The sequence below is a fragment of the Monopterus albus genome, unplaced genomic scaffold (assembly GCF_001952655.1).
Source record: "Monopterus albus unplaced genomic scaffold, M_albus_1.0 scaffold130.1, whole genome shotgun sequence".
NCBI lineage: Eukaryota > Metazoa > Chordata > Actinopteri > Synbranchiformes > Synbranchidae > Monopterus > Monopterus albus.
Window position 1 is genome coordinate 476,868 of NW_018128010.1, and position 24,696 is coordinate 501,563.

The 24,696-nt window shown below is 41.5% G+C and overlaps 1 protein-coding gene across 1 annotated transcript in view; it reads left to right on the top strand.

The window, feature by feature from the left end:
- LOC109967490 (protocadherin-16-like) overlaps positions 1-21,962 on the top strand; it is a 76,225-nt gene extending 54,263 nt beyond the window's left edge. Inside the window, exons 3-21 of the mRNA XM_020613093.1 lie at positions 2,594-2,782; positions 3,455-3,686; positions 3,847-4,083; positions 4,421-5,449; positions 6,301-6,488; positions 6,577-6,673; positions 7,177-7,334; positions 8,530-9,376; positions 11,932-12,171; positions 13,086-13,211; positions 13,357-13,566; positions 13,694-14,560; positions 14,655-14,768; positions 14,852-15,063; positions 15,384-15,535; positions 16,179-16,309; positions 16,587-16,873; positions 16,992-17,133; positions 17,638-21,962. Coding sequence (XP_020468749.1) covers positions 2,594-2,782; positions 3,455-3,686; positions 3,847-4,083; positions 4,421-5,449; positions 6,301-6,488; positions 6,577-6,673; positions 7,177-7,334; positions 8,530-9,376; positions 11,932-12,171; positions 13,086-13,211; positions 13,357-13,566; positions 13,694-14,560; positions 14,655-14,768; positions 14,852-15,063; positions 15,384-15,535; positions 16,179-16,309; positions 16,587-16,873; positions 16,992-17,133; positions 17,638-20,222 — 8,043 coding nt within the window. The 3' untranslated portion in view covers positions 20,223-21,962. The remainder of the gene's footprint in view (positions 1-2,593; positions 2,783-3,454; positions 3,687-3,846; positions 4,084-4,420; positions 5,450-6,300; positions 6,489-6,576; positions 6,674-7,176; positions 7,335-8,529; positions 9,377-11,931; positions 12,172-13,085; positions 13,212-13,356; positions 13,567-13,693; positions 14,561-14,654; positions 14,769-14,851; positions 15,064-15,383; positions 15,536-16,178; positions 16,310-16,586; positions 16,874-16,991; positions 17,134-17,637) is intronic.
- Positions 21,963-24,696: the final 2,734 nt, after the last annotated feature.

The following is a 24,696-nucleotide window of genomic DNA, read 5'->3' on the forward strand; positions in this document are numbered from 1 at the left end:
ATAGAGAGTTTGTGAAATACCTATACACTGTAGTAAAAAGCTAGTGGGAAAGAAAGGCCCCTCATATCTATGTCTAGATGGATACGATAAAGCAGTGAAGGGCCATATCTTAAATTACCTTCTAGTTACAAATATGTCACTTAAAAAAATTACAGTATGTCCATGTAGAGGAGGTTGTAATCTTAATTTACTTACTGCATGTGAATTATGTTATAACTTATGTTAATAAAAGAATGAAGATTAACAGTGATGTTTGAAATGGAAAATAAAGAAGTGTACAAGTGTATAATATTCAGATGAATAATGGATGTGACATTGTAGCTGAATACCCAAAGCAAGCTTCAGTCTTTACTCAAGACTTTGTGAGAATCTTGTTATAACTGTTGAGATTTCTACTTGATTCATCCTAACCTTTTTTTTATCAGACATTTATGGAAGAAATGTTGATGCCAGAGGCCACACTGTGTTAGGGTAACCTCATCTCTCAAGGTTCATGGTTTGTGGTTTTGACTAATTGTCTGCTCATTTTTCATTTGCATACGACTTCGTATGTCATTTCATACGGGGCAGCTGGCAAATTATAATTTCCTGGACAGACAAGCCTCTTTATTCCAGAAAGATGACACCGATATTCTGCTATTAACCTATAAATTAGAGTGGAAGTGGAATCACAGTCTCTACAGATTCTAAAATGGACTGAGTGCTTCAGGCATTTGACATACAGTGGTGAGGATTTATGAAAATGTGATTGTGTGGTTCTTTATCTTACAGTACATTCCCCCAAAAAGTTGCACACTGAACTCGTGGAACATCTTTTCAGGTTTTCAAACTGTAAATATCTTTACCACCTTATGCAGTACTTGGAGCACTGGGAAATGTGTAATTATTAGATCACCGGATTCTTCTCATGTACATTTATTTCATGAAGTACACATCACTCAGTGCCCAGTCTTTACTAAACTCATTCTTCACAAACCACTCAGTATCTCATTAAGACACACTGCATTGTACCACTGCACTCAAATCTGCGTGAGTTGTGTGTTCAGCCTTCATACAGTAAATGCATGCTTTGTATGCAGTATGTGATGTTTTTTGTACTTGTGCAAATGTTTTTATGGATGATTGTGGCTGAAATGGAAAGCAGAATTTAGTCTTTTCAAATGCATCCAGTGCCTGTCATGAATGGATCAGTAACAAGAGAGGATGTGCTGTATATTCATATAACACTTTGGAAATGTTTGTAGTATTTGTGCTGGCTTTTAAAAGTTTTTTTTTTTTTTACAAGACCTAGCTATTTGTGCTAAAATGCTACTTCAACGTTCCCTGCAGCTGACACACTCTGACACTTGTCCTCCTGCAAAGTGATAAAATATTACAGTAAGCTGCAAGCCTCTCTGTGTTAGAAGATTGAGTAGCGTTCTTGTATTGCTCTTGGTTTCCCGTTTCCACATGTGGTTTATTATTCTTCTTTTTGGCTTGCATATGTGCCAACTTTACAACTCCCTCACTCCTACACTCCAGTCACCCTCTGTTAGGAGTTACAGTCAAGAGTGCAGGGCATGCTGTCTACTGAGTCCCCCGTCTGCCATCTGCTCAGGAAGGGGTTGGAGCCTGAATTACCACTGCCAAACCTTCATCACCTTAAATTAATGATTTCCATCTACTTGCACTCATACCAATGCCATCTTAAAAGTCAACTTTTGATGATAAGCATGGCTTGCATTATTTTTCTTGGCAATGTTCCCAATGACTACTCTGTATTAAACGTAGCAGGCTCCCTGCTGCTGAGTATTAAAGCACCAGAGCGTGATATGAGCTTCTTTCTTCCAGTTAGTACTTTCTTAAAAGGATCCATTTATAAGAATAAGCATTCTAATCAATTGGTGAGGTTTAACTCTACTGTAATCGCTTGCCAACTGTGATCCAGAGCTAACACTTGCAAACAATTATGCTAGCGGTACCTAGGGGCTCCATCTGATTGGTCTGTTTGCCTTGCGCTGTCCTTGGAGATCCTATAGTAATTGAGTCGGCTCCCTGGCTGATGGCTTGTGAGCTGCTTTTATAGCTCCAGCGGTTCCAACTTTCTGTTGATGTGCGGCATTATTAAAACCAGACCACAAGTGGGGAATTACGTTAGGTTATAATGCGCTGCACTGTGTGGTATCCCACTGTTCCCCTGCCATCCCTGTCACTGTCCTATGCAGACAGACGCCACTCCTGAAGCAGGCAGTTTTCCTGCTGGCAGCCCTCCCAGAGTCTGTAGAAGCCATCCTCCTTCCCTCCAACCCCCTACCTTCCCTCTGAGCACCTTTCTGCCAAAGGGTCTGTTTGGCTCATGCTCTGGCTCAAACACACATCAAAGAACAAGTCCAAAGATACTTTCAAAATGGTGTGGTGCTCTTGTTTCAGCTTGAGGTTTGACATCACTCTTAGAATTTAGATATGAACTGCTGTGGCTTGACAGTAATATTAGTAATGAATGTGGAAACTGCTGTGTTTATTAGCAAGATATTTCCCTTCTAACTTAATAAATTTAAATTTTTAACTCACAGTGTTGGAATGTTTAAACAATAGCATGTTTTCTTCTCTGCAGGTGATTGCGACAGATGCAGATGGCGGCTCCTTTGGTTCCATTACCTACTCCCTTGGCTCTGGCATTAACAGTGCTGTCCCCTCTCAGTTCACCATTGGCAAGGAGACTGGCCAGATCTGCACTAATGGTGTATTAGACAGAGATAAAGGCCCAGCCAGCTTCGACTTTACTGTTACTGCAATGGATGGGGTGAGCCACCTCACTCTGAAATAATGCTCAATATGAATGTACTGAGCCGTTCTAGTCATAAACACAACAGCCATTCTTTTCATACAGACAGGTGAGCAAAGACATCACCAACTATGCAGAAAGTCTTTGTTCTGCGCCAAGTAAAACTATTTAAGTTTGAATGTGTCTCCATGGCAGACTTTCTCAAAAGTTAGTATAGCATCCTGTTTATGCCAAATAAGACCTATAAACAAGTAAACAGCTAAAAGCAAAAGAATATTATTGTGCCCATGTTAAAGCAGTCAGATGGAGAAATGCCTAAACTGGCAGGCACTAATATTTGAACAAGCTGGACTGCTGCCTCCCTCATTTTTGCCACCTGGTCTAAACGAAAAGCCTGCACTGTAGTTTCTGTAAATGAAGACTATGAAACTGATTGTTCAGTTGCAGCAAGCACTCTCACCCTCCATGGGTCATGACATATTGTGCTTTCCAGAGGGAAACTATCAATCTGTATTCCTGGACAAACCTGCTGGGACTATATTTTAGTGGGTATGCTCTACACTGAAATTTACTGCTGGTTTTAACTTGCACTATTAATGTGGCCACAATCCTGCATTCAGGTATGGTTTTTCTGTTCACGATTTAGTGTATATAAAGGTATTACAAAAGGGCTTTTTGTTTCCTCTGCAGGGTGGACTGAGTTCAGTAGCCTATGTAAAGGTAGATCTGGTCGACATTAATGATAACAGACCTACCTTCTACCCAGTAAGCTATGCTGTCAGTCTGAGCACACAGAGCGCCCCTGGGACATCTGTTGTCAGAGTGACGGCCCATGACCCAGACTCAGGCGAGAATGGCAGAATTACATACAAAACGGTCCCTGGTGGGGGCTCCCCATACTTTACGCTCAACAAAGACACAGGTTGGCACAAATACTTTTCAAGATTTCGATTATTTAAGGAACTGATTGATTTTATCCTGCATTTTCCTCCTGCAATTTGATCACATTATTGTCTTACATGATTTGTAATGTGTGATATAAATATATCCAGTTTGACCTGTGTTTGCGACCTTTTTTGTAGGTGTTATCTCCCTGTCTAGGTCTGTCTATGGGAAGGCCAACTCTGTCATTCCCATGGTAATCTCTGCTCAGGATGGTGGTGGTCTGGGCACCATCATCAATGCCAGAGTCAACATTAGCATCGTGGCAGGTCTGGTGGCACCACCTGTGTTCGAACAGGCTCAGTACTACTTCACTGTGTCAGAGGATGTCCTGCGGGGGACAGTCGTAGGCGTCGTCCAGGCCAGCAGTAAAACAGGTGAGGACACATGCCCTTCTCCTTCTTCTTTGTCACTTACTGTACTCACTCATTCACTAAATTTGAGTCCCCCAGGTCGTGTGGAACAGTTCAGTATCAGTTACACTGGATTGTGTTGAAAAGCATGCAACACTTGTACAAATAGGCGTCAGGCCTCTACACACAGCTAGTTCTGAAATAACAATTTCATTTCACAACTTTGTTTATATATTCATTTTTAGGATTCTGTTACAGTTATGAAAATAAAAAAAAAGATATCTTTGGCATATACTCTTAAGTGCTTTGCCTCCTCAGCCATGATGTGTCTCTGGTTTTCGTCATCTTTCTCTCTTTCCAGGCACCTCTAGAGATATTTCTTATGCCATCAGTTCTGGAGACCCCACAGGCTACTTTACAGTGGACACTGACACTGGCGCCCTAAGGACCAGCCTGCCTCTGGATCATGAAGCGCTGTCAGCTCTTGATTTGGAAGTGCAGGCCCGCAATGGCAACCCCCCTGCCTTTGGCCAGACTCGTGTCCACATTACCATTGCAGATGTCAACGATAACCCACCAATTTTTCTGCCTGCCTCCTCGGAATCCTTGCTGCTGCCAGAGCACACAGAAATAGGCACAGTTGTATATCGGGTCCAAGCTGAGGACAAAGACTCTGGAGTTAATGGACAGCTCACCTTTGACCTTTCTTCTCCAAGTGGAATCCAGAGGACCTTCAGCACAGAGCGCAGCAGTGGAGAGATCCGATTGGTGGGGAGCCTCAACTATGAAAACACTCCCCGTTATGACCTCCAGGTTATTGCCAAGGATAGTGGAGTACCGCAACTTAGTGCTACCTTCATGCTTGTGGTTCATGTCCAGGCAGAGAATGACCAGGGACCTGTGTTTGATACACTCACCTACCGTGTGGAACTAAAAGAAGGGACTCCGATAAACACACGCTTCCTGCAAGTCAGAGCTCTGAGCAGAGAAACCTCTGGCTCAGCTCACTTCAGTGCCTTAGTGTATCACCTGCGTCCAGATGGAGATGCTGCAGGGTTTGGTATTGCTGCAGACAGTGGGTGGCTTTTTGTGAAGAGTGCCCTAGATAGAGAAGTCAAGGACATGTATCTTCTAACAGTGCTGGCCAGTGCAGGTCATGGGCATTTAAAGAAGACAGGCAGTGCCACGGTGCGGATATCAGTGACTGATGAGAATGACAACTCTCCTCGGCTCACGCAGGAGAAGGTCTTCATGGCTGTGAGAGAAAACCTGCCTGCAGGAACAGGCTTCGGTCATGTGTCGGCCACAGACCGAGACAGTGGACTTAATGGACGCCTCAGCTATCGCTTCCTGCACCCTGACCGCCACTTCCAGATAAACACTCACACAGGTTAATTGAAATTTTTATGTGTTAAGTTTAATCACAGCAGCAGTCACAGCTGGTTTATTGGATTGCTGTCTTAAAGCAACAATGTGGATTGAATGGTGTGGTGGGTTGTTTTTTTTTTTTGCCGACTGCCTTATTGTGCTCTAATAAAGCTGCTGAAAAGCATCACTCCTAATATTATTTGCTAAATTTTCTTTTTTTAGATTATGTGAAATATGTCCTCAAATCAATTTAGATCATGCCTGATCCAAACATTCAAAATGATCAGTTTTTTACACTAGTTATATTTTTCTCTAGAGTGCGCACACACCAAAACTAAACCGAAATAACAGCAAGTCGCTCATTTCTATGGAAAAGAAAAACAAGCTATCATGATATCACATCAAACATTTTTATTGTTTCATCAAAAAAATTGAAATTGTTTGTAGAAAAAAAACTCACATCAGTGCTTATTCAATCCACTGAGTCGTCTCTAATAGATGACAGATGACAGTTGTCTCTTCCCCACTATCATAAATTAGTCAGATGATCATGACAGCAGCACCAAGCATCTCGCTGGGCTCTAATTGGCCTGCTGAGCCTGTTAGTCTTTGGGTAGAACTCAGACTATGATTTGTGATCTGTTTCTGGCTGAGTTGTGTCTCTACAGCATCTGCCAACCTTTCAAAATTTCTTTATTTGGGGTATGAGAGAGTGTGTGTGCACATGCACATCTGCACACTGTGCACATCTATTACCTGTGTTTCATTGATCACAACCTGCAGAGTCTTAAGTCTCTCATCAGTATTCTACTGTTACAGAATAGTGCCATGGCAAAATATAGCTAAGTATCATCCACCCCCTTCTCTCCGTAGGTGAGATCAGTACAAAGATGATTCTGGACAGAGAGCAACAGTCTAGTTACCAGCTGCTGGTGGTGGTACAAGACGGAGGGTCACCCCCACGAAGTGCCACAGGCACAGCCTTCATCACTGTCCTGGATGACAACGACAATGACCCTGTTTTTACCCAAAGCCAGTCAGGCAAAAACTTCATCATACAGGTATGTCACAAGACTAGAAACACAGACAACAAGAAAACAAATTGCTTTTCATGGCTTTAGTGCTATCTATTTTTTTTTCCACCCACAGGTGACAGAAGGTCAGTCTTCTGGTTATTTACTGAGCACACTGCAAGCCAAAGACCCCGATGAAGGGGAGAATGGCACCATAATCTACTCTTTGTCAGGTATAGTACAGTATCTGCGGGCAGTGAGGAGAGATCTTATATGTGCTAACTAATTACTAAAACATTTATTACGTGTGTGTAAGTAAGCTCCACAGAGTGGTTTAAGAAACTGGTAATTCTCAGTGAGGTGTCCTGATATTTGATGAAGAGAATGATGTATATCAGGACACCTTGACGGGCTTATTGTTGTTTTATTGTTTTGTATTTTTTAAACATATTTTTTTTTGTTATTGTTGTTTTTGTATTTATTTTCCAGTGTTGTATCCTTGCTATTTAGGCGTGCTTAACATTGTTCTTTTAGTTTAAAGCACTTTGTAACTGTGTATCATTGAAAAGTGCATGCAAATACAGTAAACAAATGACACTGATTTGCAACATCTGTCACTTCTATCTGAAAATGGCTTTGATTTAATGGTGACAAACTGCTACAACAGATTTGCTGGGTTTGTATATTTACTGTAGCCTTCCCACACACATCTCCAGTTAAACTCTGTTTCCTTTAGGTCCCAGGGCTGAGCGTTTCTCTTTGAATCCAAACACTGGTGAGCTGCGTTCATCATCCCCTCTTAGCCATTCAGAGCGGGCCCAGTACACTCTGATGGTGACAGCTACTGACAGAGGACTGCCCCCTCGCAGCACCTCCTGCTCCCTCACCATTCAGGTCAGGCTTCCACTGGAGACCAGCCAGCAAACACCCTCACTACACACCTATTTAATATCAAAGAATAGACTCAGGGCTGAGAGGATCCATGTCTCTGGGCCCCTCAGACTAGTTGTAGACATATCAGCCTCACTTCTGACAAGCTTCCCTCCCATCCCCTCCCTTTTCTTCCCCTGTGAATTTTCAAAAGAGGAATTTCTATCTGCAATGGAAAAGTGGGCCTGAATGAAATGCTCCCAGCTGGCTTGTGATGAGGCCCAGCTGTAGACTGTTCTAATCAAGGTCATACTCACTTTTTTTAATACAGTAGCCTTTTTTTTATCAAAGAGCGGCAGGACTACAATATAGAACACAGCTCTGAAGGTAATTCACTTAATATTTAATACAAAAAATGGACAAAATGGAAGAATCCAGGAAGGAAGGTAAATGTTTAGGTTCCTAGAAAATACAGTTGCCATATAAACAGTTTTTTTCAGGAATATTCCTTTTTCATCTAACTCGGAACTGATTTTACTATAAACACAGCATATTTTTGAGTGCCCACTTACTGTAGGAACTGCACTGTAGGATCCAGTACTGAGGATCCAGGTCACCTCTTCATCTTACTAAACACTGTCAGTAATGCTGCTGAAAATTTGAGCAACAGTTGTTCCTTCTCCCTTTCCCTTTTACAGCTGCTTATACGTTCTCAGTCCATGCTTGTCTCAAAAAAGAAAAACAAAACAAAAACATTTCTTTTGAAACTGTGTTATGTACAGTTTTACTTATGGTTCTCTTCATTTAATAATGTTGAAGATGCTTGATCTACCCCTTGAAGGAAGTGTGAAGCTATATACAGTCCAGTAATATGACCCCTCTCACCATTTCCTCCTCTGATTGTGCAGCTTTTGTCATTTGTTGTTTTTCCTGGCAGCAACATACATATCAGATAGTGATTAATGCTAGCAGGCATGATACTCAAGTCTATAAAAACCTCATGTAACTGGTTTCATTTATTCCCAGTGAGCACATGCAGTGCAAGAAAGTTGAGCTTACAAAATCTGCTTTTGCTTTTCCTGAAATGCATGAAATATTTTGATTCTTTTTATAGAAAATTGTAAACTTAAGTTGCCACTGGGCATCTAAATGAAGTATCAGATCTATTGTCATCTTGCTCTGTCCTCAAATACACATGCAATGTTTTTCTTTATTGCAGGTTCTCAGCATTAACAGACCTACTTCTAAGATCAATTCACTTGTCGTAACGTTCAACTCTGTTGAAGAGGCCAAGCCCGGTTCTGTTGTTGGTTCAGTCCGCCTTTATGATGAAGAAAACCCAGAGAAAGGAGAGGTGACATACACGGTGGTTGGGGGTACGGATCGAGATGGCACCTTTGTCGTGGACCGTCTGACGGGAGATGTGTACCTGGCTCGTCCTCTTGACTATGAACAAGATGCACGCTACACCCTGCAGATTGAGGTAGATGACTTCTCTCAAGCCCCTCCTAGCAGCACCTTGGTCCACCTGGACATTGTTGTAGAGGACAGCAATGACCACGCCCCTCAGTTCCCTGAAGACCCCATCACCATCGTCATCTCTGAGAGCATAGAGACTGGCTCTTCCATCTATACTTTCCAGGCCATAGATAAGGACGGCAGTGGGCCCAACAGTGAACTGAGCTACTCCATTCTCCAGCAGTGGCCAAACACCCCTGGCCTACTAACCCTCAACCCTTTCACTGGTGTTCTCTCCTTGGGTCAGGAGCTGGACCATGAGCTTACTTCCAACCTGATACTGGTTGTAAAGGCAACAGACTCTGCCCTTGATGCCAGCCAGAGGCGCTGGGGTTCTGTCACGGCAAGGGTGTATGTAACTGATGAGAATGACAATCCACCAGTGTTCAGCTCGCCAACAGCTGTCAGCGTGATGGAGGACCAGCCAGTGGGCTTTGTGGTGCTGTATGTCATTGCCAGAGATGCAGACCAAGGCGAGAATGGCAGAGTGACCTACAGCATCCAATCAGGAAACACTGGAGGAACATTCAACCTCAACCCCAACACTGGTAAGTCCAGCCAAGTGCCAGTGCAGGAGGTAGTGTGTGCTCTGTGTTGTAAGGCACAAGTTAATAGTGGAGAATTGGTGATGGATGGTGACATAGAGTAAATACTAACAGGCCAGTTTGCATCTCATCATGCCCAACAATTAGTGTGAATTTTTACTAACCAAAGTTAGTCTTTTATTAAACATAACTATACTGTGGCTGCCAGATATTGCTGTTGTTGTTGAAACGAATCATTTAAAGAATAGTGTCACTGAATATAATTGGAGGTATTGCAAAAGCACTCATATTCTGTTGGGTAATGGCATTGCATAAGTCATACATCTGAGCACATGCACTGTACATGCAGTTCTGGATAAAAGTGATACACACAGTACATTAGCAGTATACAGTAAATTTATCACGTTAGAATGAAATAGTGGCTTTTTTTTTTTTTTACAATTGCAAATAACAAATGACTAAAATCCATTTTCAAGATATTATCAGAAAAGGTCTTTTTGGACTCTCAGTGGCTTGTTTTTCACCAGGCTCACTTCTTTTTGGTCCTGTTTCTTCATATAAATAACACTAGAATTGCCATCTTGTTCTCTGTGTATTTCCAGCACCTGTTAGGAATTTCAGCAGCTAAGCATTACTGTGTCATGCAAATCCTTTGATCAAGCTGAAACATTTTCAGTTCAAGTGAACAAGCAAATCTGTATGTGTTCAACTCTGTTTGGGTCATTTCATGGACTTTTTAAACATTTGTGCCACCTCTAAATATTATTTTGCATTGTATGTGTGCTCACCTTTCCCTGTGCTTCCACATACCGCACCACCACAATCACCAAACCTCCCCCTCCATAAACACACACAAACTCTTGTAATACTTCGCTTACTTCTAAATACACCACAATTCTTGCTTCACCTTTCATGACTTATTTCTCTTAGTTGGAGGCCAGACAGACAGAACAGCCTGCCAAATATTGCACACACACATACACACATACTGTAAGTGCACAAGCACACGCACACAACCCATCATCTGTTATTGTGGATCTATTCCCATGAAAGACCAAAGAACCTCCTGGTCGGGCTTCTGGGAACCATTAGAGAGGGGATCAGTTACGCATGTTTATGTGTATACTAGTGTGCTTTTGTGTGTGTGTGTGAGTGTAGGCATGCACAGATGTGTTTGTGTGATTATATGAGACTCTGTCGCTTAGTCAAAACTGACCTTGGGCTATTTGGTCCCGTGGGCTTTGTTGTGATGTTTGAGACACGTGTCGATGTTGGCTCCACCTCCTCGTTCAAGTCACCAAGCAGGATGCTTCTTGGAATAACTCAGTGATGGAAGCACTCAGTGTCTGTCATGCATGTCATTTAGGCTTCAGCCCAGTATGTACACTCATCTTGAAGTGTTTTCATGCACTCTGGTTATTTGTTAGAATAATGACAGAGTTAATCTTTTGAGCACCTGGTTTGCTCCTGTTTTGGGATCAGTGACCAGAGACCTGGGACTATCTCTGCACACTCTCTTTTTATTACTTTGGCATTGCTTCTACCCACAAAAGACAGAACTGTCAAGCTGTTGTTAGTAATCTATGAAGTCACAGGGTGAGACACATTTTCATCACTCATTGTCAGATGAGAGATCATTAATTTCACTTTTGGAGCAAAGGGAGAGTGCACTGGTGATATGGTGAATTATGTCTCTGCAGAAGACAACCCCTTTCAGGGATTAACACATCAAATGTTGATAAATGGCTTCTGTTGTCTGTGCAACCTCAGCTAACCCTCATACTGCAATCCAAGTGTTGGCGCCACAAACCCCATATAAGCTTTAGTTGATGGAATTGAAAACATTCAAAATAAAAACATTCCCCTGTTTCCCACTGTCTTTTTTCAGCCCATATGTTATCAGTGACCAGGGATCACAGAGGAGTCAAATTAGGTGAAAATATTCCAGACAGTAACTCCTACCAGATTAAAAGCTTAGGGGGAAGTTATCTCAGTGCTAACAAGATACAAAGCGAAAAACATGCACTAAAAATGTTAAAATCAAAACAGCCCTGGTCCCTTTTTTCTTTAACGGTTGCAGTTCATTTGAAGTCATGAAACTGAAATTGAATCAGTGCAAGCTCTACCCTTTTAGGTCAAGATGATGAAATGCCAAGGGTGCCCCTAATTTCTACGGAGCACGACAAGTCTGGCTGTTGCGTGTCTAGAGACTGTGTTTATTGCTTCTTCTGAATGGCTGCGGCATTCTCAAGCAGAAACTCGTGTAAACTGTGGCCAGCAATGGTGGTGGTAGCACTCAGGTAGGCAAAGCTGTGCGTGTGAAGGAGATCAGCTCTGATTTGGCCCTCACACGGCAACTTTTTACACTTGCTTTTTAAATCACTTGACTACACACCACTGTGGAAGGTGGTGTTTTATTGCCTTTGATAACATGCTTTTGTACTGTAGCTGTCCTGTGTAACTGCCTGTGTGAAACAGGCTGTAATAAAGTTCACCCGCACAGACATACACACAGGCGATCTCTTCTCACATTTCGCCCCTGATTCTTCTCGTTACAGGCTCTCTGTCTATTTTCAAACCTCTGGACCGTGAGGAGCTAGACATCTTTAACCTCACAATAATCACTGAAGATCATGGGATACCCCAGCACACATCAAGCCAGCTGCTGTGTGTACATGTGATTGATGTTAATGATGAGGTGCCATGGTTTGAAGAGAGCCAGTACAACGCCCAGATTTCTGAGAACCAACCTCCAGGAACTAGTGTCTTGACAGTGTCCGCCTCTGATCTGGATGAAGGTGAAGTCTACAACATGTACTCACTTAGTTACTGCAGCTTCTGTTCATGTAATCAGAATTTTTAACCAACAATGCATTCCAAATGAGAACTGATGTGATAATTTGCCATTTAAAATACAACTGAGTAAAAACTGTGCCACATCTGGTGACAGTTGATGTTTAGACATCTATGTTACCATAACCTTTGTTTCTATGTCATTTAAACAACTATACTTTGATGTGAAACAGGTTCTACTGTAATTACTTGTTGAAATCTAATCATAGAAATGCTGATTACACAAAATGTGCATGCAACCTAGACATCTAAAACTTTTCAACAAACATTTCTGGTTTTAACGAAGACACGTAGTTATCTTTTGGACTCCAGATTACCTAAATCATGCTGTATGTACAGTATGTGTGTGTGGATTATGTCTTAACAGATAGTGTGCTGCTTTATCAGTTAAGACAAACAAAAATGAATGTGCTCTCTGCCTTCATGTGCTCAGCATGAGTTCACATTATAGATATTAAGTTGTTTTTAATTGAGGACTACACAGGAGTGTAGGGGTTGGAACATAAAGTGCACATTCTCATGGACTTAGTCAGACGTACATTAACCAGAAGGATTATAAACACTCTCTCCAAAAGCAATTAGTGAAGTAAACAGGTAAAGTTGCCAGACTGCTCTGTGCTAACATGCAATCTGGTGTCCAGATATGTGAGGGAGGGCCGTCGCTGCCAGATGCTTAGACTGCAAAACTAATGACAAGCAAATAAGTATACAAAGCTATTAGCAGGATAAATCAAAACTGCTGTTTTTATCAAGTATTTACAGGTCATAGGAAGCTTTGGTGACATTCTGTTAGTGGTTTAAATTTTTTTGGGGTCCATTTTTGAGATAAAGCATAGTCACTATCTATATTTTACTGTAGGAACCAATGGACAGGTGGCATATGGTGGTATCTCAGAGAAAGGTTTCAGCATCAACCCAGTGACCGGTGTCATAACCACCACTAAGCAGCTGGACCGGGAGCTCCAGGAGTACTACACTGTGACAGGTACTTCCCTGGTTGTCCTACACAATCACAGATGAAACATGGCTATTTATGACATGCCATAATAGATATGTAATATAAATTAATAGAGTGGCATTCATTATCTTAAATGGCCATTGGTTTGTGTATCTCTCTTCTATTTTGGCAGTTTATGCAAAAGATGGAGGCCTTCCACCCAACTATGCTAAAGCTACTGTGAGAATCAGAGTGCTAGATGAGAATGACAATCCTCCTGTCTTTGGACGTCTCTACTACAGCATAGAGGTACCTGAAAACCTGGAGGCATTGCCTCTATTCACCCTCAGAGCCACTGACCCAGATGCAGGAGTCAGTGGGGACATAAACTATAGAATTACAGGTAAGAGGTTTTTCTTGCCAGTCAGTCTGAAAAACAGTCAGCTCAACTGCTACAATTTTATATGTTTATAACTCTGTGGGGGTAGTGTTGCTACTCAGAAAGCCATTTGCCACTGCTTTCCTTGCAGCTGGAGATCCATCTGGGGACTTCCGCTTGGACACACGGTCAGGTGTGCTGTCCACTTCAAGGCCTCTGGATCGAGAAAAGAGGGCTGTGTACATGCTAATTGTCACAGCTCAGGACCAGGGCCACCCACACCTCAGCAGCACTGCCACTGTGGAGGTGATTGTTCTGGACATCAATGACCACAGCCCCCAGTTTCAGAGCAGCAGCTACACTGCAGATGTTTCAGAAGATGTTCCCATTGGGTCACTGGTCCTGGAAGTGAAAGCCATTGATCTGGACCAGGGCCCCAACAGCCAGGTGCTGTACTTTCTGAGCCGTGGCTCCCAGAGCATGTTCATCATAGATGAGAACACAGGCCGCATTATGACAGCAACACCCCTAGACCGAGAGAGAACTGCCTCTTACACCTTTGAGGTGTGTGCCACCGACTCCTCCCCTGCAAACCCACGTAACTCCTCTGTTCAAGTCATTGTCTATATTCAGGATGTGAACGACAATGCTCCCTTTTTCATTCAAGACCCACTTATTGTAAACATCTCAGCCAGCAGTGTGTCTAGCCGTCGAGTGCTGGCTACCATGAGGGCGGAGGACAAAGACTTTGGGGCTAATGGTTCTGTTTTCTATCGTTTTGCCAACCCTGTGAGGGGATTCACCATTAACTCGCTGACAGGAGACATCCAGGCCACAGAGAAGCTGCAGACTCTGACGCAAAGCCAAAGGACTTTGATAGTTCAGGCCATGGACCAGGGCAACCCAGCTCAGTCTTCCTTGGGGGTGGTTATCATTTATATCAGGGAACAGAGCTACAGGGGGATTCGCTTCTCTCGCACAGCTAGAGATGTCAGTCTGCAGGAGAACACTGCTAAAGGTTTGAGTGATATCATAACAGTTCAACTTTTTACTTGAAAATGTGTGAAAGTCTAAATAAAATGTTCCAACAGAGTGTATATTTCATTTTACAGGCACAGTAGTAACACAGACTCAGGCCCAGTACCCTGATGGCTCTCAAACTGGTATCAGCTACAGTATTTTCAGTGGAAACAGAATGCAGTCTTTTGGGATTAACCCCATTACTGGTAAATGCAGAGATGGCAACATACACCACACAATGAGGTTTTCCAGATGTACAATGTGACTCATTGCTGTTTTTGTGAATTAGGTGAAATATGGGTCGAGAAATCAGAAGGACTTGACTTTGAGGAGACCCCGAAACTCCGCCTGGTGGTGAAAGCTGAGACGGCATCCTCCAGCTCCTACATGGCTGTCAACTTAATCCTGCAGGATGTTAATGACAACTTACCACGCTTCCAGCTCCAGAACTATGTAGCCTACATTAGAGAAGCACAAGGCTATGATTTTCCCATTATCCAGGTGCAGTAGCCTGCCCATCACATGTTTATTATGGTTGGCTGTTGTTTAAGTGTGAAGTTGTAGAGTAAAAAAAGCACACAAGCTTCAGAAATCTGGATAGTTTCAGTGCTGTAGAGAAATAACTGTTCATTTGCCTGTGCTCTCAGGTTCTCAATGGCCCACCTAAATAAATAGAACCATTTGCACTTTGAAGCCATATAGCCCATTTTTATGACTTCACTTCCACATCCAATTTTGCTCACTAGTTCATGTTACACTAAAACAACAAATGCAGATATTTCTGTATTTTCATTTACAAAGTGGGGTGGTCATTTTCACAGGTTGCAGCAGATGACCTGGACCAGGGTCAAAATGGTCAGGTGACCTACTCAATCAGGTCATCATCCATGAGTAGCTTGTTTAAGATAGATCCACTGACCGGCAGCATCACCACTGCAGCCATAATGGACCGGGAGATCTGGACACAAACAAAGTGAGTTTTCCTCTTTTTCTCTTTGTTGCTAATCACATCCTGCCATGTGGTTCCTCTTTGGCTGATCTCAACCCTTGACACATATGTTTAAATGTTTGTTAATATTTCTTACTGTCATAATATTCATTGCCTCTCACAAACAACGTTCCTGTTTTTAATGGAAAAGCTACTTTTTTTTTCTTGTGCATATTTCCACTTTTAAAAGCAGTATATCAATTTAGACTGACTTTCAGTTGCATTTCTACATTTCTTACTACTGCACTTTAAATTAGGTTCTCTTAACAAGGATAGCTCAGAAAATAGTTTCGGTTTTAGAAAGAGAAAAGAAAGTCTAGAAGCAAATGCAAATGAGCTAATGATCATATGCCAGAGCCACTCAAAGTTATGGAAAAATTATATTCACCCTGCAGATGGTATATTTTTTCACTCATGTTTTTTATTTTTACACATTTTGTTATAGTGATTTTTAAAAAAAAAATGATTTCCTTTTTTTTAATATTGAAAATATGTACTGGTAAATGTGTAGAGTTATCAAAACAATGAGCCTTATTTATTGCTAAAAAGAAATGATCTTTGTGGGGTGGGTGGTGAAACAATATGCCATCAGGTTCATGAAAATGGACATTTTATTTTGTGGCACCAGACTTGTTGTTACAGCCACAGACCGGGGAACCCTGCGACTGGCTGGGTCTGCCACCCTCACTGTGATTATCATTGACCTCAATGACAACAGTCCCATGATTCCTCTGCCTCGGGAGATCCATGTGCCTGAGGGTAAGTCAGCTTCACAGTGAAAGTTAGTCCTGTGATCTTATCACAAAGCCTCACATCACACTCCCTGGCAGCGCACTCAGCAGAGCTCAGTGAGAAAAGTCTGACCCTGTTATGAAACAAACTGTTGCCAAGTTCCTCTGTTCATTTCCTGTCCCTTAGATCAAGATTATCCAGAACAGGATATTTCTTAATAAAGAGCAAAAAGAGTCTCTTCATGCTTCTAATGTAAATGTCTGCTTTTCTTCTCTCTCCCTACCTTATTATCACAAACATACAGATACTCTGATTGGCACAGTTATCACCCAGGTTACAGGGAATGACGTGGACTCAGGGCCAGCTCTTTCCTATACACTACACCTGGATACAAACAGCCACGGCATGTTTGGAATTCATCGCTATGGAGGAGGAGTGTCTCTGACTGGCCCTTTGGACTATGAGGAAAGGACATGGTACACACTGACCATCCGCACATCTGACTCAAAACATCAAAGTGAGGCCAACCTCACTGTGCTGGTGGATGATGTGAATGATAATGCCCCCACCTTTACTCAAGACTTGTATCAGGTACAGCTACCTTTACACACCTGTCCTCCCACCTGCATACATAATGTATAGCATATTGGCATGTTTGCTGAATTGTTCAGGTATGGATATACAATACATATATCTATATTCTCATCAGGTGACTGTATCAGAGCACCTACCAGCAGGCAGTGCAGTCATCACAGTAACAGCCACTGATCGTGACTCTGGGGAGAATGGGAAGATTACATATAGAGTAATGTCATCATCTAGAGGCATCTTCTACATTGACCCAAATAACGGTAAGATAATTGCGTGCACAATTAAAGCTGTTTATAACCAGTTTCTAACTAGAACTCCCCTTAATTATCCTTCATTACAATGTTAACCCCTAAGGCTGTACTTGGATGCACATTTGGGGTTTGGACATATTTGCAACAGGCACAGCAAAATATTTAATCAATTTGTTCATTAAAAGTCACTGAAAGCCAGATTTAATTGTATTTGCCTCAGATGTTTTGCTTGAAATAGCATCTAAAAATAAATGTGTTATAAAAGAGGCCCTTTTTTGCCTCAAGCTGTTCTGGCTTTTATTCTCTAATGCAATTCCTCTTCCTCAAATAATGTTCCCTCCAACAACAAATCTGCTACCATATTTAAAAAATTAACAAGTTTCATTACTGATTTGAATAATTCATTGCTACTTCTAATAGTGAACCACTCTGGGTAATATCTTTGATGAGCTCTAGACAGGAGATTGACATAAAGTTCCACTTTTATTGACCATATTCTTTGTTTCCTCTCAGGTACCCTGTTTGTCAACCAAAACACAGAGTTTGACTTTGAGAATCCCTCCATCCTGGTGGTCATTGAGGCGCGAGACCAGGGCACTCAATCCCTTTCATCTATTGCCACTGTCCAGGTACAAGTGTCTGACGTCAACGACAACACCCCTGTCTTTCACCAGTCAGAGTATAGAGCCACTGTGTCTGAGGATGGGCTTCCTGGATCAACTGTTCTGACCTTAGAAGCTGTAGACGGAGACCTGTCCAGAGACAACTGTGGTTTTGATTTTGCCATTGCCAGTGGAAATTCAGGTAATGCCTTCCAGATTGAGAGCAGTGTGCGCTTCTTGGAAGGGCGGGGCTTCCAGACGGTCGGCAGCCTGATTCTGGTGGGTGAACTGGACTTTGAAGTAGTGCCAAGTTATAATATGACTGTTGTGATATCAGATCGTGGAATCCCTCAACGTAGCTCCAGCGTGCCTATCCTTGTCAGTGTTTCAGATGCCAATGACAACCCTCCAGCTTTCAGCCGAGCAGAGTATAGTGTGGTGCTGAGTGAGGCTGCAGTAGCAGGGACAGAAATCTTACATCTGTCTGCCACAGATCCAGATTCTGCTCCCAATGGAGAGGTGCAGTACTCGATAAGCTCAGGGGATGAGACTGAGCTTTTCCAGGTGGATCGGTGGACTGGAGCCCTGAAGCTGCAGAGACCTCTGGACAGCGAGAGACGGTCATTCCATATGATTGTTGTCCAAGCTACTGATGGTCAAGGGCACTATGCTTTGGCCCCGGTCAGTGTCGAGGTGAAGGACATCAACAATAACCGGCCGTTCTTTCCCCTTAAATTAGTAACTGCAAGCATCAGGGAAAACCAACCCCAGAATGCCTTAGTCACCATGCTGCATGCAATCGACCATGACAGAGGTGCTTTTGGACAGCTGAAGTACTACATGTTAGACAGCTCTAAAGACGGAAGAGAGGCCTTCCTCATCAACCAAACTTCAGGAGAAGTGCGGACTCGCTCTAGTTTTGACTTTGAGAAGATAAATTCTTTCAGTTTTGTGGCTGTTGCCATGGATGCTGGCAACTATTCAGCTACTGTAACATTGCAGGTTTATGTTACTGGGGAGGATGAATATGATCCTGTTTTCACCTCCTCAGAGTTCTCATTTGAAGTGCCTGAGGGAGCAAAGAAAGGCCAGATCATAGGTAAAGTACAAGCCAAAGATGAAGATGGAGGTGTGGATGGCATTGTTCTCTACTCTCTACGAGACAATTCACCTTACTTTGAAGTCAATAAATCAACAGGAGCCATTTCCTTAAAGATGGATAGCTACAGTAGACACATGAGTCGCTCTAAAAGAGAGGTGCGTCTAATGACAATGGACGTGACTGCTCATAGCCCTCTGGAGACCTCTCGCATAGCAGTGGCCAAAGTTACTGTAGATGTGACCCATACTTCTTTTGGCCTTACCACAGACATGAATACGCTGATTATCAGCGTCATTGCAGTTTCACTTGGGGTCATTGTTATACTAATAACTATTGCTGTGGCTCTATTTTTTGTTAAATTACTACGTCAGAAAAGGGAGCAAAAAGTGTGTGGACGAACACCTACATCAGGCACCATGCTGCACAAGTTTGAAGAAACTAAAATAGCAGCAGATGAGATGATTTACCATCAGGCCCTCCCTGGATACACTGCTGCTCATGGTAGTAGCAGTGGGGGTCCATACACTCGTGGTGGATCCCTGGATCCCTCCCACTCCAGTGGGCGTGGCTCTGCAGAGGCAGCAGAGGACGATGAGATCAGAATGATTAATGAATACCCTAGAGTGTCAAGTATCTCCTCTTCCATACAGGAGCGCATCTCTGCCCGAGGTCCAGACTCTGGAATCCAACAGGATGCCGATCAGCTGTCAGATGTGTCCTGTGAGCCTTCCATAGACTGGTTCAAAGGGAAGAAAGTGGGCAGTCTAAATGGTACTTTACTGACTGGCCAGGTGCCAGTCTATAGGGATGACAGCAGTGGGTATGTGGGTGTAGGACGTGGGCTCAGCATTTCTCATCCTAAAGACTATTCTTTTCCAGAGGATGGAAAGCCTGCTGTTGATGGCTCCCTGACAGCCATTGTGGCCAGTGATGAGGAACTGAGGGGCAGCTATAACTGGGACTACCTGCTAAACTGGTGTCCCCAGTTCCAACCGCTAGCTAATGTTTTTACTGAAATTGCACGTTTAAAAGATGAAACAGCTCCTCCTCATCCTCGCAGGTCATTTCATCACAAAGCAAAGGCAGAGTCAAGAATTGATCCCCCACCTCTCATAACCTCTGTGGCCCACCCTGGGGCAAAAACTGTACCTCCAAAGCCAGCTATAGGGAGGATGTTCCCCCATTTGGCTTCTTTACGAAGATCTCCCATCAGCAGCGAGGGATCAGTCTCTTCATTTGCCATGTCTCCAAGTTTCTCCCCTTCTCTCTCCCCACTGGCAGCACGTTCTCCTGCAGTCACACCCTTCAGTGTCTCACAGGGCCTCTCTGCATCCATGATCAGCACAACCGAACACAATTTGGAACACAGCGAGGAAGCAGAGCTGAGAATTTAATTTCTAAAGACAACTCTTAAGGGTGAATAAAAACGGAGTTATGGCTGTTCCAGACTTATTCTACTGTATGACCACAGAGGCTGCAGCCTGAAAGGATTTCAAGACTATTCTCTTTTTTATGAAGAAGTCCAAATAGTTGAAGTTGCGGTGCTAACTGAAGGTAAAATGAACTACATGACTAACAGGCCAAAATGGAGTTTGCCTTTGTGTGTGTGTGTGTGTGTGTGTGTGTGTGTGTGTGTCAAAACAACTCGTTATTCATCTGTTGATCAGTGTTAATTTGCACATTTGAATGGGGATTCATACATGATGTCAATATTTTGTACAGAAGCATTGTCTATATTTTTATACTTACATGTGGTTTCTGACAAGAAATGGCATTAAAGTGTCAACAGTTGCTAAAACCTCAGAATTTATTTCATTATGTGTATATTTGTAGCTTGTACTGTATACCTTTTGTACTGTAAGTTGGTTTTATCTCTTAATTCTTAACCTTGTGGTTTTAAATGAAGCTATTCATTAATGCTTTATGAATTGGGATTTTTGTAACAGGACTGTTGTAAATATTTATAGAAGAGGAGGCGAGGCATTCTGGCTTAAACAAATTAAACAACAGTCAGAATAGTGTATTGTATGGTTAGATTTTCTACAGATTCAGCGTTTGATCTTGCATCAAGAATTAGTCATGAATGTGAAATATTGAACAGTTGTCTTAGTCCTTAACACACTCCCTTTATTTTCTGCAAAGGAAAATGTAACTTGACATCCAATGAACCTGCGCTTGAGGTGCCCTGGCTTTAATTTCTCACGTCGAGCCTTACTGCTGTTCATTTTGCATTGTGAAAATAATTCATGTGAGGGAGAACACTGAGCAACTGCATGAGTAAAGTTGCTTTCCTAATAATTCCAGAGAATGTGAGCAGGTCCTGTCTACTCATCGCTTTCTCAGTAAAATATTAAAGCTACATTATTTGAGCTCTAAATCTGTACTGTCTTGACCCTGAATAAATTTCCATCCAAATGAATTTTGTTGTATAGATTAACTGACAAGCTGTAATGAATGCTATTTTGGACTACATTTGCCCCCACTTTTCAGTAGCACTCTAAAGAATGATACTATGTGGATTCAAAGTAATACTAAAAATGTTACATGTAGTATGATGGAAAAATAAAAAATGTGTATATTTATGAATGTTCCACCAGAGAATGTTTCCTTGTTACTGAGAAGACATCCATGTATTGTACATGTTTAGCCATAATTCACATGATGCTTATGCCATAAATATATTCACAATCATGATTGTTCTTTGGCAGCTTTTACAAAATAAAATTTGCATTAATAACTACAGAGAGCCCTGCTGTGGCCTAAATGTGGATTCTGCTCTCCTTCCAGTTATTATATAAGCATGTAGTCTGTTTAATATCCAGTTTTAGAGTCTCAATTATTTTAAGCAAAACATCATTGTAAACCATTTTTATTTATTATATAGGCAGACCTCAGAAGCTAAATTGGTATAATTTTCAAGGATGCTATTTTGACAATGGCCAAATTACTTATTTAAGAGAATGAAGGTACCTTATTGTTTGTATTGTCTTGTATTAAACTGTGTTACTGTGCCTGCCACTTACATTTCATGTTTGTTCAAAATGTGTGTATAATGGTGCCACAGAGGAGAGAAACTCCTCCAAATAGTCACACATGTAATTCTAGGCTTGTCCAGACAAATGTTTTGAGAAAAGTGCCTGATTAAAATGCTTAAGTGAACAAATTGTTGCCTTTGTCAAATCTTTCTCAGCTCAGAATACTGTATATGGAGATAATGTGTGGAAATGAATCATATGAGTAGGTATTATGTGCAATTGATATTTAAATGTATTTCAGAGTTATACATTTGGATTTCAACTGCACTATTGCCAAAGCACAAGACATGACCAGCATCTGTGAAGTCTATAAACTGGGGTATTGTAAACACTGGTGTTTTGTTGATTTAAATATCCACACAAGGCTTGACAGTATCCTCTGGCATTCAAGACCTCTGAAGTCTAAATAAAGCTATAGCTACTAGCAGTACCTTGTAACCACAGACTTATTTTTTATAAACAACTCAAAAGTTACTATTGTCCCAGCGGTAATAGGATAGATTGACAAATACAGGCCTCACTTCAGTCCCAGTATTGTCCCAGACTTTTAAAAAATATCTTAAATGAATAATATTTGATTTCATGATAGCCATTAAGTGTTATTTATAACTTGCTAGGTATTAACACAATGACAATACCATAACTTTTTTTTAAGTAATAGCTTCACAGATGCCCTCATTTCCCTTACAATCAGCGATGTGAAGTCACATTTCCTTGAAATTCCTGAACATTTTCCAGCACAAATGAAGACAAACGGTAAGACATTGAAATTGTTTACACTAGAAATCACAAAGAAACCTTTAGTTGCTTCACATGAAAATTCTCAGCTCAACCTTATTCCATTTGTATATTTCTTTGTTCAAATTAGCTCTACAATAATGTGAAGCCATCTCGTGTTTCTGTCCTAATGCCTATTCACTTTTGTGCCACAAAGTATTATTTACCTTGTGTTTTGCAGCTCAAAAGTCATCCATCATGCAACAGTGACCACACAGAACCCCAGGTCAAGTCTCTAATTTGTATTTAGGCATGTGACTGACATTTTCAAAGCAAATTTAAAATTATTATTCCTTCTGCTTTTGCCCCTGGACTTACATTATCAATTATGCTTCTTTAGAAATGTCTGTCTATTTTGTGGTTTCTACCAATTGTCCTCAATTTCTGTCCCCCAGATCATATAATACATAAGAACAGCAGGATAAAGTAAAGAAATGTTGAGAAATGTGTATATCTACAAGTAGGGTTTAGTATTATGAGAGTGTTTTCATATTGTACATAAAAGCTCTGTGTTAAAGACTGAAGCCTATAATCACTTGTCTTACCCCAGCACACTTTTAATTAGCAGAAATTAATGAATGTCAGCAGTGGTACTAAATAGCGTTACTTTTTAGTATTCAAACCCACCTGCAATGCATCACTTTCATAGGCTCACTGTCAAGGCTGGACAACACTCCCGCTGCCTGATGAAACAGAGCTGAAACTGGACTTTGTCAGCTTTAAGGCCTGCCTCTCATTATGGAGCTGAAACCTATATTGCACACATCACACATTCAAACACACAGAGTATTTTAGTCCTTGGACTGGAAATATGGGCTGGGCTTGCTGGATTGTACAGTCCGTTGATGATACACTCAACTTAAGTGTCATAGCAGACTCAGGTTATGAGATAAATACTGTTACCCAAACCAAGTACCTTGGATCAGAGGCCAGTATATACACAGCAGGACTCAGATGATATGAGTAAGAGGGCAAAAGCCAAGTCATTACTCAAAGCTTAAATTAAAGGCTCTGTCTAAACCATATGAAATCTATAATTTTCCTGTCAACACAAAGTGGATACACAAGCTCTGTTAATGTGCACTATTCAGTGCCTGGCTGCTCTTTTACCTGATGTACCGCTTTAACTTCTGTCTCTTATAGAGACACAGTGTCAGTGCTGTTATGCTTATGTGATACTGAAAATACTTGATCTTATCATTTTATCATCAGTTTTCTTCTTCTTGTGATGTTTATTGGCGGTTTGCAAGCCAATTAAGGGGCATTACCACCACCTGCTGGATGATGGAACGACAATAGAATAATGACAATAAAAAAAGGTTCTTAGAACTGCATAAACTACTAAGTCCAATCCAAAATGCCTATATCTGCCAAGTAATTAATAACGATTTTATATGGTTATATCAGCAGTCTTAACCTGAGATGCTATTATTTAGTCTGGTGACTCTGAATTACCTGTAGGAGTGAGGGTGAGTATGTGTGGCTGTAACATGGGAATTCCTGTGTTTTTTTTGTTTTGTTTTTGTAAGTGTAAGTGGCTGCCCATTCTTGACCCAATCTCTACATTGTGAATTGTCTAAATAAGCAAAAATATGAGGATAACACCCAGATTTACAGACACCATAATTTCTTTATAATATTGAAAGCACACTGGTTTGTATTTTATTTCAGCATGTTCATTAAGCTACCTGTCTTCATTTTGTTCATGAAAAATGTGCTTTTTCATAGAGGAAGTATCTAGTCTTTGAAATCCTTAAACCTACTGGAAAACAAAAGTGTTGTTATTCATACTGATCAGTTCCATGCTTCGGTCAAAACATTGTCAAATGATTTCCTTTTGTTAGCAGTATAGCACTCTTCTGAATAGATGCAATATTCTGTTTATCTTGCAAGTGAAAAGTTATCACTGCTCTGGTAGCATCATGCCCTTTACTGATAGCGATGACTGGGTCTTTTAAGATTCAGATGCAGCTTGTTTTGCTTGTATAATATAAAAAGGTGTGCAAGGTTGCATAATTACATGGTTACATTTTCTAATAGTACCACATTGGTAAAC